The sequence below is a fragment of the Aspergillus nomiae genome, assembly GCF_001204775.2.
Source record: "Aspergillus nomiae NRRL 13137 chromosome Unknown contig00652, whole genome shotgun sequence".
In the NCBI taxonomy this organism is placed as follows: domain Eukaryota; kingdom Fungi; phylum Ascomycota; class Eurotiomycetes; order Eurotiales; family Aspergillaceae; genus Aspergillus; species Aspergillus nomiae.
Genome location: NW_015378707.1, coordinates 1 through 11,172, shown reverse-complemented (window position 1 = coordinate 11,172; position 11,172 = coordinate 1). Strand labels below are relative to the sequence as shown.

Sequence of the window (11,172 nt, the reverse complement as noted above, 5' to 3'; positions counted from 1 at the left end):
GGTTCTTGTATGAGAGTTGTGGTGTGGTGGCTGGGGAGGTTGGGGTTGATTGTGGTATTTTGTGGGGTTGTGTTGACTGATCTTCGCCGGGATCAAGCTTGGGTTAAATAGTTTGGTGATGGACAGTCCAACTGTAGATCGACATGGAGAATGTAGTGGAGTACTAATTCTATAATTGTATAATGGAAGGCAGTGCTGGTTCCCTAAAATCTGACCTCGGTATTAATAGTAAAATGGACGGGATGCGGGCGCAGACGTATGTTTCACTGACTCCGCCTCTTCCGTGTGCATAGCAAAAGTGGAGTGACTCGATATCGGAATGACAACTTGTGTCTAGTGTGATCTTGTTGAGCTAGAGAGCTATGCACCAAGCTTTCGTGGCAAACTGGATATGCACGGTGAGATCGAGACTTGGCTGTTAATCAGGGTCTTCCCTAACGCATACGTAGTGCTGGTTGTCTACTCCGCTGTCTTCAGTCCATCACGATCCACGGGACTCACCTGGAGAGACAATTTTCTATAATTATAGCTTGGGGACTGGATTCCTGGAGTTGAGTCGACTATCTCCACTGTTTACGTGGCACGCCTCAAGTTCTGGACTTCAACCGTCGCATAAAAGACGGGCGCCTGATCGGCCGAAAACCTGAAATGAGGTCTCCCATTCTATATATAAACCTATGGAAATCTTCAATCTATGTGTCAGGATTGACTGATTGGAAGTTTTAACTTTCAATCTATCTCCGATTGGACATTTCGGCTGCTTGGTTGCTCGCTACCGGGAACAATGCTTGTATATCCCATCACTTGATGATGTTTTCTCATGATGTACTGCCTCTATGGTCATGGACTCGCGATAAGGGACCCTTTTGTACAAAAGATACTCGCTTTTGTACATCTCTGCAACTGAACCTAAGATAATATTATGTGACATATCTTCCCGAACCGCAGCTATTCTATCTCCAGACATTGCAACAGTGCCTCACTCCCTCACCCACTCAATGACCCGTTTCAGCACCTTGGCGCCATCTGTTGGCTGATCAAGCTGCCTCAGATGATCCTCTAGTTCCTCCTGAGAGAGATTTCCATTGTAAACATCGTCCTCTTCCAACAACAATTTCTTGGCGAGCGCGGCCGGGACCTCTGGATGTGCTTGGAACGACAAGACCGTATTCTCTTGATTCACGAACATTTCATGGTTCTCAGCCAAGTGAACAAAGCCCAATCCGGGCTTTGCCACCTCTCGTACATGGAACTCTGGCAATCTCTTGGGGGGTTTTCATTAATAGGAAAGGCGAGGGAAGGGGAAATCAAGGGAAAAACGCACATAAGAGTGAATGTCTGCGGCACAAGCGAAGAATTTCTTCCCGGCTTCTGTCAATTTTACGTCTTCAAGGCCAGCCTAGAATCTAGTATGAGCTTATAGTGTTCGGTGGTGCGTCAGTAGCTAACCAGATAAATGTACTTACAATTGGTCCCGTGGGCACAGCCCGGACCTCTCCACCAAATGCCCTCGAAATAGCCTGATGGCCCCAGCAGATCCCTAGGACCTTGGTCTTAGGGGACTCCTGCGCAGTTTTACGTAGGAATTCTAATACACCCAGGACCCAGGGCTCAGACGACGAGGCATCTGCTTTGCCTCCACTCAGGACGATCAGGTCGTATTCTTGGGGGTTAGGGAAGCTGCCCTGGAAGACTGGGTCGTACATGTCGATCTGGGAGTCGGGTGCAGCGGTTTCAAAGGCAGCGTGATATGAGTCCCTGACATCATTCCAGAAGTCGGTATTAGGGGGCGTGTTGACGAGGACAGCGACCCGCAGTGGTTCTGGGCTGCTCATCGTGCTGGATGATTGTTGGATTGAGTATAAGTGGGAGAGAGAGAGAAGCGTTGGATTGATTGTCTTGTTGGAGTACTCAGACTGATGCTTATGCATACTTATAGAGATCATTCTCTACTCTCTCCTGGTATCTAACTTGCCTTCTATTCGATTCTACATAGGGACGGAATAAAGGCAGATCGCTCATGCTGATAGGGCATCGCAATTGCACACCGTTTATGGTAAGATCGGTCCACCTGAGGCAGAGAATTTCTTCCAGGCACTGCTGCCCCTGGAACTTTAAGGCAAGACCTACGGTAATGTCCACCCAAGGGAAATGATCCAAATAGTGACCCTATCCATAGGACCAAGTAGATATCGTGATATATTGCGCTAACCAGATTGAGCGACCAGATACCGAAGTGGGTCTTAACTACTCCAATCATGCGTTGGGAAGAGTCCCGCAATTTACCGAATCGGGTGAGCAAGAACGACGAGCCAATGAGAGGATAGCCAATGTATACCTTGGCAATCAGGATTAAAAACCTCCATCATCAGTACGAAAAACATCTCTTCTTACGAATCATAATCTTCTCATATGGTCAACCGTCGACGAAGGAATCGTCAATTGCATGTGTTGACTCACCAGCGAGAGGTTTTAGATCCGCTTTTATGACTCGATTCGCCGTTCTAGGCTCTGATTGTGGCCAACGCAGGAATGGGCTGAGAAACAGTGACTAGGCTCCAGTCTCCGTCAAGGGTATACAAACCAGCTCAATCCCGAACATGCTTCCTTTCTCATACCTCTTCGAATATATTCCCTCGAGATCTAACCATGTTCCTTCCAAGTGTACACGCTGAATCCGACACGGAAGTTCTCTTCCAATTCATCCAAGAGAACCCGCTAGGAATCCTCATCACGGGGATCAATTCTTCCACCCAAGACTTCCTCCAATGCACCCATGTCCCATTTGTGCTTGATCTCCCCGGCACTGGGGACAACATTTCAGCCACCCCCCAGCTTCGCGCCCACATCGCGAAGCAGAACCCCCAAGCGAAGGCCATGATCGAGGCAGTCGACGGCAAGCCACCGGGGGTTCTCTCCTTTGAACAGGATGTCCTAGTAGTCTTCAACGGACAGCACGATCACTACGTGACTCCCAAATACTACACCGAGACCAAGCCGGACACCGGCAAAGTCGTGCCCACCTGGAACTACTCCGCCGTTCAGGTCTATGGGAAGTTGTCGCTCTACTACGATTCCAAGACCCCGGAGGCAGGGTCCTTCCTGGCGAAACAGATGCATGATTTGTCGGAGCAATGCGAGAGAACGATTATGGGGTTCACGGGTGGGGATAGGCCGCAGCCGTGGAAGGTTGCTGATGCTCCGGAGCGGTACATTGAGTTGATGCAGAGGAATGTTGTGGGGATCAAGATCGAGATTGGCAAACTTGAGGGCAAGTTCAAGATGAGTCAGGAGATGAGACGGGGGGATCGAGATGGTGTTGTCAGGGGGTTTGCAAAATTGGGAGGGGAAACTGGAGAGGCCATCTCAGCATTAGTCAAGGAGCGAGGGGAGCTCCATGATAAGAAGAAGGAGGAGCTGAAAGCTGCGAAGGAAGGGTAGTTTGCTTTACGATGTCATTAGTTCCTACCGGACTTGACGAGTCTTTGTTGAATGAGGGTACAAATAGCATGGTTTAGCTTGTCTCTGATTACTCTGTTGTGTACACTATCAGCAGAACATGTCCATATTAAACAAGGACCACGTCATTTAGCCATCTATCCTACGAAGACTGTCGCTTCTCTGTTGGAAGTTGAACCGAATGGTGGACATTCTACAGGCCTTCCTAATCAGGATTAGCTCTGGGGTTGCGGGATAAATTTAGTATGGTTGCATCTTGCCACTCCATCCATCATCAACTGACTCATATACTCCGACAGCATCAGAACACACCACAATTAGTATGCCATATGTACAAACCTGCACCGCCTAGACCAAGAAAGACAAACATAATACGTTCGCGCAATGGCTGTAAGAGCTGTCGTGATCGAAGAACAAAGGTTGAATTGCTGTATAGAATTGCGATTATCATGGTGCTAACATTGCGTAAAGTGTGATGAGCAGAAGCCAACATGCGGAACCTGCGCAAGACTGGACAGGCGCTGTGAATATGTCCAGCCTGTGCTCAAATTTCAGAACATAACGGTGCAGGATTCAAACAGAGTATCATCCTCGTATGACACTCCATCCACAGAGAGGCAATGGTTGGCTGGCAACGAGAGGCTTGCTATCCAAGCTACACAAGGTGGCCCCCGGATAGGAAGCCATGGAATAACCAAATCGTTGCAAGTAACAGAGAGAGATATCTTTTACACCACGTATTGGGAGGATAACTGCTTACCAGCCTTACACCCAATGTTCCACTCTGCCACTCTGTTGACCGCTGATCATCCCATCCTCAACGATGCTATCCTGGCTCTGTCCTCTTGCAACATCAGCCGTCTCTATAGTGAACGCAGAACATCTTCCACCGGGCTGATGGGGCCGTTGAGCCCCAATCTCATCCATCAAACAAGAAGTCATTTGTACTACTCGTCGGCGATCAGGAAACTAGCCACAATGAAAGCATCCGACTATCGCCACAATGCCACGGTTGTATTCATTGTCCTTGTTCTATTCGCTCACCTAGAATCGGCAATGGGCAATTTTCAAGCCTTTTATTGCCACGTGCAAGGGATGATGAGTTTTCTAGTTGACTGGCGTGAAGGAGCCGGAGATGTGGTCATCAAGCCCCTCCTCAGGTCATGGATGCAGACTCGGTACGTCGTGTGGTGGGCTCGTGCCTATTTCAGCTCGTTGGATATACATCAGCAGCTACCGTCGATCCCCTTACCCATCTCACTGAAAGAAGAACCCCGAACACTCCACGACCGACGTGTCAAGGTACTAAGCATCATGTGTGAATCACATCGGCTGAACTACAAGGCTGTGCTCCAGCAGTTCAAGGATATGAGGTCCGAACAAGAGGCCAAACATGAAAACAACCGGTGCTACGCTGAATGCGCTTCCCTCCTATGTCACGAGGCTACGAAGTTAGACGAGTGGCTGTTGCATCTTCCGCCATCTGAGCTACCAATTTACAGACTCAATGATACGAGTAGCACGACAATCCATTTCCAATCTCACGACGCAGCTCTCAACTACGCCTACTATGTAGTAGCGCGTATAATGCAGTGTACTGGTCTCTTGCAAGAACTATGCAATCAGTCCACTTCAGGCTACGAAGGTGAATGCTACCAAACGGAGCTTTGGGCGCAGACCTTAGTACAGATAGCGCAAGGTACAGAGATGCGGACGTCTCTTACCAGAAACAGTTATACAATCGGGTTCTCAGGCTTACTACTGGCGGGGATTCTTCGATGCCAAAGTCTTTCTGTCGGCCTGAAGATCCAAAACTGGTTACAAACGCTGCAGGATCTGCAGCCAACTGAAGAAGGAGCTTTCCCAGTTTACCAGACCTTAAGTGTCGTCAAAGTCATCAATCAACAGAGGATGGTCGGCCGAGACGTGTTTGCTGTCACGCAGCCGGTGGACGATGGCGGTGGACACCCCAAGGTCACGGCCTACAATAGCCAGTCAATCAGCAGTCTCTTGTTTCACGGCAGATGTCGGATAAGGAACTGTCTCTTCGAGGAATGCATTACTCTGAATGTTTAGATCTATATCCAAGGTCGACAATCAATACCGCAGCTTCAGGCGATTTTACACAACAATTCTTCTACTCTCGAACAACACCATGGCAATACACAAGTCAACCCATGTGCAAGCGGATGCAGAGGCTGACCATGAAAGCCATCTTTTTCCAACATTGTGGGTCTTCGGCGTTGGTTACGGGGTTTTGATGTCTTTCGATATAGATTATAATTTAGCTGTAGTTACTTGGGTGTTCACATCTAGCTGGCCCTACTTTCAAAGCGTTTAGTTAATACAACTGTTTTCGATATGAATAAAGCCTTTCCATTATTGATTAAAAAACCACCTATTATTAATGAATTTCTCTAACAGAGTATTAAACCTGCTAAAAATCAAATTACTAACATACGGAGCACTCCGGAGTATAGTTAGTTAGACAAACCCCACCAGCCCTACCAAGTACAATATCTTCATCAATATCCAACACACAAAACTACACCCACTCCCAGCCACCTTATTTACACAATATAGCCCCCTCAGTGGGTCATAGAACCCAAACCTGCTCGTACGACGTACGACCAACCCCAACAAACTGGTCTACTTCGCGGCCCGCCAAGTGCCATGGGATCGCTAAAATACAATAGTGCTATGGGGGTGCGGGCTTCCAACCCCATAGAAATGTGGAGTCTCCAGGCCCAACGGTGACCATTTCGGACTAAGTGACATTTCGCACATTTTCTAGAATCGTACGATCTCCACGGACGCCAAGGTATTATACTGTGTAGGAATTGTTGACGTAATAGAAAATAAATGGTGGTCATCAGCTCTTATTCCTGAGTGCTACTGGGTATAGTTGCCTTTCTTGTCATAGATAGTTTCATTCGGACATGTCGTCATCAAAATCTGCCTCCTCTTCCGTCTCGTACTCCTCTTCTGGAAGAGATCGTCAGTGGATCAGGACCAAGCTCCAGCATTGCAGAGACAATGGGAAAGAAAAAAAAAAAAGGGTACCCACCTTCTGCCCAGTCAAAGTCGAAGTATCCATTCAGTTTAGATCCCAGATGATCGCGGACAAAATGCTCTGTTATATCGTTAATATCCGTGTCGTCCGTGGACTTTAAGATGGATAAGCGGAAGCCTCTGTTCCCCGGTCCCAGCTGGTCGATGAAGTCAAGAATGCCCTTGCCTTTGAATGCACTGCGGCCGGCGATGGTGAGGCCTTTGAGCTTGGGAAGACAGAGGAATGCGTTCCATATTCTGTTGCAGAAGTATTTGCCGTCGATCCAGAGTCGTTCAAGATGGGGCAGATGGGGTGTTAGTGCCATAAAGTCCTCCATGATGAAACCGCTCGATACGCCTTCGAGCTTTAGTCCGCGGAGATTGGGTAGTTGGCTGATGCCCTGGATGAGGGATTCGTTGTGCTCAGGTTCGTCGCTTCCTTGGCCGTCCAGGTGCAGATATTGTAGTGATGGGTGCTGGTGCAGAGCCTCATGGAAGGGACTTGCCGTGTGTATCCAGTAGTCTTTTAATGAGAGGCTCGATAGATGGAGACTCTTCTCAGGGAGGACTTTTGCGAGTAGAAATGGGTCGTCATCCGTGAAGTGCACAAGTTCCAGCTGCTGTAGGGTTTTACAGCGGCGTATCCAATCCGCCACTTGGTCTATAGGCTGGGGAGGCGCTTCATCGCGGATCCAAACTGTGTTTGATAATGCTAAGACTTTCAATGCTGGTGGTGCGGATAGTGAGACTAGCTCAGCGACTGCCGTAGTCCTCAGCCTATCCAGACTGAGTACTGCTAGTGAGTCCCAATGTGAGCTCAGGGCCCTGATCGAGCGGGGTCCTTGTTGGGAACAGTTAAGCACTTCATAATGCTCCAGAGTATTAGGCCGCAGCTTGTTTAGAAGATTTTCCAAGGTCGCATCTCCATCAATAGGAGATTCTGAATACCTAGTAGTGGATGCTTGTAAGTAGAACTGGCCAAGAGGTATCGTACAGGGCCATACCATCCGCGAATTATGACATTTTTGAGGTCGGGGCAGTGATTGCGAATCTTGTCTACTACATGATCCGTGAGACAAGAGCCGGACCAGATTCTCAACGTTTGCAGAGAGGGTAACCGTTGAAGGAATTCAAGCATGGAGGGTTGCACTGGATAAGCTGTAGGGCTGTCAGGCACGCCCTACTGCGCTGGGTTGTCATAGTATGACCTACCATTGCAGGCCATTCCCCTTATCGAAGTTAATCGTTTGACAATTGCTTTGCTATTATTAGCTCAACGCGGCACACAGAACTACTATAGAGCTAGAGGGTGAATAACGCAGGTTTACCAAGACAAGATTAAACTGACCTGCGCTGATTGTGAACAGAACGAAATCTTTATCAAATGACTTGGAAGAGGAACGAAGCCGCCTGTTTCCTTTCATCCCATACTCATGAGACAAGTAATCATCAATCTCTGGGGTAAAGAATGCTCTATACATCGTTAGAGGGACAAGCGTCATCTAGTGACAGCGCTGACCTACTCCTTTTCATCTTCATAGTACAGCACACGAAGCAGGAACTCCAGGCCTTCAAGGTCCAGATAGTGAATATAAGTATAATAAGGCAAGTACGTATACTCCAAGGCAGACATCACTATGGAGCGCCACATCTTAGCCCATTTGCGAATCGAGTTAATCTGCACATCATCTATAGCGGCTAACGTCACAGACGTCCTTCGAGGTAGAAAGTCAGAAGGTTCGAGAGTCGAAGAATTACGCTGCCTGATATTAGATATCAGTGGATGATCCATGGCATGTACAGCGACAACACCTTAGTACTACCTATACAGAACCTGTAAGGCGGGTTCCGTGAAGCATCGGGATGTTATGGCACATTGATACAAGCTGTTGTAGTCGCGCTGGTCCGCGAGGATGTTAAGAATGATATAGAGAACATCGCCAACTAACGGGAAGGTCATCTTGACATGAAGAGGTCAGTCAGTGGCGATGATAAGTTCGACACGGCTCCTACATAGACGAACTTACGGCGGATTAAATCGAGGTTCTGGACAATGTAAACTTAGAGCATGTTTTCGCGCTCCGTGATGAAGTTCAGTACGGCTTATGTAAGCCCGCGTTCGTGTTTTGGATTTCATGCAACTGGTCCGAGTCCAGAACTCCTCGTCTTTTACTATAAGTTTTTATAATACCAGTGATTGGCATAGAGACTAGTAAATGCAGACAGAATATTACCACTGAAGAGACATGGTCGCCTTATCATTTTCCCTCGCCCCCGAGGCGCTGTACCAGCTGCACGATGCACTGACGTGCCTGGCCAAGTTCCATGAGACTGTAGCCATCGAGGCCGAGTTCGATCTGGTCAGTGCCCTGGAGTTGTTCGAATTATGTATCTTTAGAGTATATCTGAACTGACTGGAAAGCCCAGCTTCGTCTGAGTGTGCTCAATTCTACCAAAACGGCATATTCCGCCTTTGTTTTCGAGGCGGACACCTTCTTCGAGTCCTACTCCTTTGATATGCCACGAGGCAGTAGAGCATCTGGGGCTGCCCGTCCCGATAGATTCTGTTTCCAACTGTACATTAAAGTGAGAGAACTTCCAAGGACTGCGTTTAGTATTTGTTCTTGGCACTAACGTTCATAAGGCATTGCTCTCGGTCTTCAAGGGGAGAACCAGAGACAAGGATACCGCAGTTGAACGTTGCGAGGTTGAGTTGCATGAGCACCGGGACCAAACTGAATGCAGACTCGCTATTAAGATGATTTGTGGACTTGGTAAGGAATTAACAGCGACCAAGTAATCTTTCTCTGGGTTTACTCTGACTATCATACTAGGAGTCATCAAATCCTATAAGCTCAATTATGAACCAACTACGGTTAACCATGCTGTCTTTGACAGAACGAAAACGACAAATCAGTGGAGCATAGAACCTAGATTTCTAAGAGAGATAACAGATCATTTCAGCCCCTCTGCAGAGCAGTTGGATATCTGCTCTGATAACGGCAAGGCTGTTTTCACTAGCTTCACTACTAAGATTACCAATGGGAAAGGTCGGATACATCCATTAACCGTTGCAGTACTGCGCTAATTAACATCCCACAGAAATCCTCAAGAAGCCGGTACATACATCGGTGGCTATCGACAAAAAGGACTTTGAATATTTCTTGGCAGAAGACAACCTCCACATTGCTATCACCTTGAAAGATTTCAAGGCGGTAATAGCACATGCTGAGTCTGCACATTCAACAATCACAGCTCGATACACACGCCCAACTCGACCCTTGCAGCTTGCATACGACTTTGGGGGCGTGAAGACCGAATTCACTCTGATGACCACAGGGGACTCCGATAGCGATATCCCAGATTCATCTCATGCACCAGAATTATCAGCAAGGCATACGCCTGCTCCGGCTAATGTCAGCCGAGTGAACGTCACTTCTAATACGAACCATATGCCTCCGCCCCGCGCGCGATCCATTCGTCCGCTCACCGGGACTCCGGGGGCTTCTGTTCGTGGCACAGGGACGACCACCGAAAGCCAGCGGCCGCCCCCTGCATCCATCCAGTTCGACAGCTTGTTCGTACCAGCAGATGATGATAGGCAATGGGATGTACCGAACGACGAAGAGGAGGAAGAAGCCGAGGACAGACTCGGATGGGATGCAACTGGCGATCAGGTATGGCAGATAGAACGGATCTGCTCAAGCTCATTACTGATCAAAGCCAGCAGACGTTTGACGAGAGTCTCGCTCCCCGCTTGCGAGATAATGAGCCCAGTATGCCTCCCCAAGATACAAGTCATGAGGAAGATATGGGTTTACCCCCGACGCAACGTATATCACAGGTAAGAGGATTCCGCTCCACCACAAAAACCGGGCTAACATTTCGTAGGTTCAGGGTCTTGGTCTTTTCGACTGAGGGGACCGAGTTCTGCTCCAACACATATTGATCGGGTGAAGGTCGTCAGCCATGGCCCATCAATCAGTACCCGAAATGGAGTTGACGGATTCGCCTCCTCTTCCTGCGAGACCATCCGCAGATCACGACATGACAACCCAGCTAGTCGCGCAACCCGCCCCAACACCAACAACATGGGACTCCCCTTCTGTAGGAAGAGGAATCAAACCACACTTGCCCTTCACATTCCCCTGTTCATCCGCAGCAGGCCCACAATTCCCATGCTCGCCCCAACCAAACGCCACAACCATCCCATCACCAAGCAAAGCAAGAGCATGCTCGCTTCCCACTGCCAACTCTCTCACAACCGGCAAATCCGCCGGCGGAAGCTGACCACGGTCATTGCGCCCCCAAGCCAAAACACCCTCATCCCGCTGTACATAAACACCATGCCAGCTAGCCCAAATACCACGATACGCCCCCAAGGCAGGAGGAGCACCAGACAAGACATTCCACCTATTATCCGCGGACCCCAAAATCACAAACTCCCCCTTGCTCCTATCACCCGTAACAACAGTAAACTCGCGCCCACAAACAGCACCCGTCGCTCGAAACGGCACCCCCTCAACCTTGACCGGCTCCCAAACAATCTTCTGCCCCTTCGCCGCCTCCCCTAGCTGACCCTTCCTCGCCGCACCCCATCCATACACCGATCCATCCGACAACACGACAACCGTATGCCCCATTCCACTCGCAACACCCACA

At 48.8% G+C, this 11,172-nt stretch overlaps 6 protein-coding genes across 6 annotated transcripts; 3 read left to right on the top strand and 3 right to left on the bottom strand.

The window, feature by feature from the left end:
* Positions 1-979: 979 nt before the first annotated feature.
* ANOM_010917 (type 1 glutamine amidotransferase) lies at positions 980-1,835 on the bottom strand (the record flags this gene model as incomplete). The annotated part of the gene is made up of 3 exons (XM_015556173.1): positions 980-1,264; positions 1,325-1,399; positions 1,467-1,835. 3 exons carry the CDS (start codon positions 1,833-1,835, stop codon positions 980-982), a joined length of 729 nt encoding a protein of 242 aa, XP_015401181.1.
* Positions 1,836-2,649: 814 nt separating this feature from the next.
* ANOM_010916 (FMN-binding negative transcriptional regulator) lies at positions 2,650-3,441 on the top strand (the record flags this gene model as incomplete). The annotated part of the gene is made up of 1 exon (XM_015556172.1): positions 2,650-3,441. The coding sequence occupies one exon, from the start codon at positions 2,650-2,652 to the stop codon at positions 3,439-3,441; it is 792 nt and encodes a 263-aa protein (XP_015401180.1).
* A 402-nt stretch (positions 3,442-3,843) lies between these two features.
* Positions 3,844-5,535, top strand: ANOM_010915 (uncharacterized protein; the record flags this gene model as incomplete). The annotated part of the gene is made up of 2 exons (XM_015556171.1): positions 3,844-3,849; positions 3,931-5,535. 2 exons carry the CDS (start codon positions 3,844-3,846, stop codon positions 5,533-5,535), a joined length of 1,611 nt encoding a protein of 536 aa, XP_015401179.1.
* Positions 5,536-6,388: 853 nt separating this feature from the next.
* Positions 6,389-8,470, bottom strand: ANOM_010914 (uncharacterized protein; the record flags this gene model as incomplete). The annotated part of the gene is made up of 7 exons (XM_015556170.1): positions 6,389-6,444; positions 6,527-7,458; positions 7,515-7,668; positions 7,723-7,767; positions 7,859-7,983; positions 8,034-8,273; positions 8,340-8,470. The coding sequence occupies 7 exons, from the start codon at positions 8,468-8,470 to the stop codon at positions 6,389-6,391; spliced, it is 1,683 nt and encodes a 560-aa protein (XP_015401178.1).
* Positions 8,471-8,756: 286 nt separating this feature from the next.
* On the top strand, positions 8,757-11,084 carry ANOM_010913 (putative DNA repair protein rad9; the record flags this gene model as incomplete). Its single annotated transcript, XM_015556169.1, has 7 exons — positions 8,757-8,870; positions 8,938-9,096; positions 9,155-9,284; positions 9,345-9,560; positions 9,613-10,187; positions 10,238-10,343; positions 10,402-11,084. 7 exons carry the CDS (start codon positions 8,757-8,759, stop codon positions 11,082-11,084), a joined length of 1,983 nt encoding a protein of 660 aa, XP_015401177.1.
* ANOM_010912 (alpha-tubulin suppressor protein Aats1) lies at positions 10,551-11,171 on the bottom strand (the record flags this gene model as incomplete). The annotated part of the gene is made up of 1 exon (XM_015556168.1): positions 10,551-11,171. Exon 1 carries the CDS (start codon positions 11,151-11,153, stop codon positions 10,551-10,553), a length of 603 nt encoding a protein of 200 aa, XP_015401176.1. The 5' UTR covers positions 11,154-11,171.
* Between the last annotated feature and the right edge of the window lies 1 nt (position 11,172).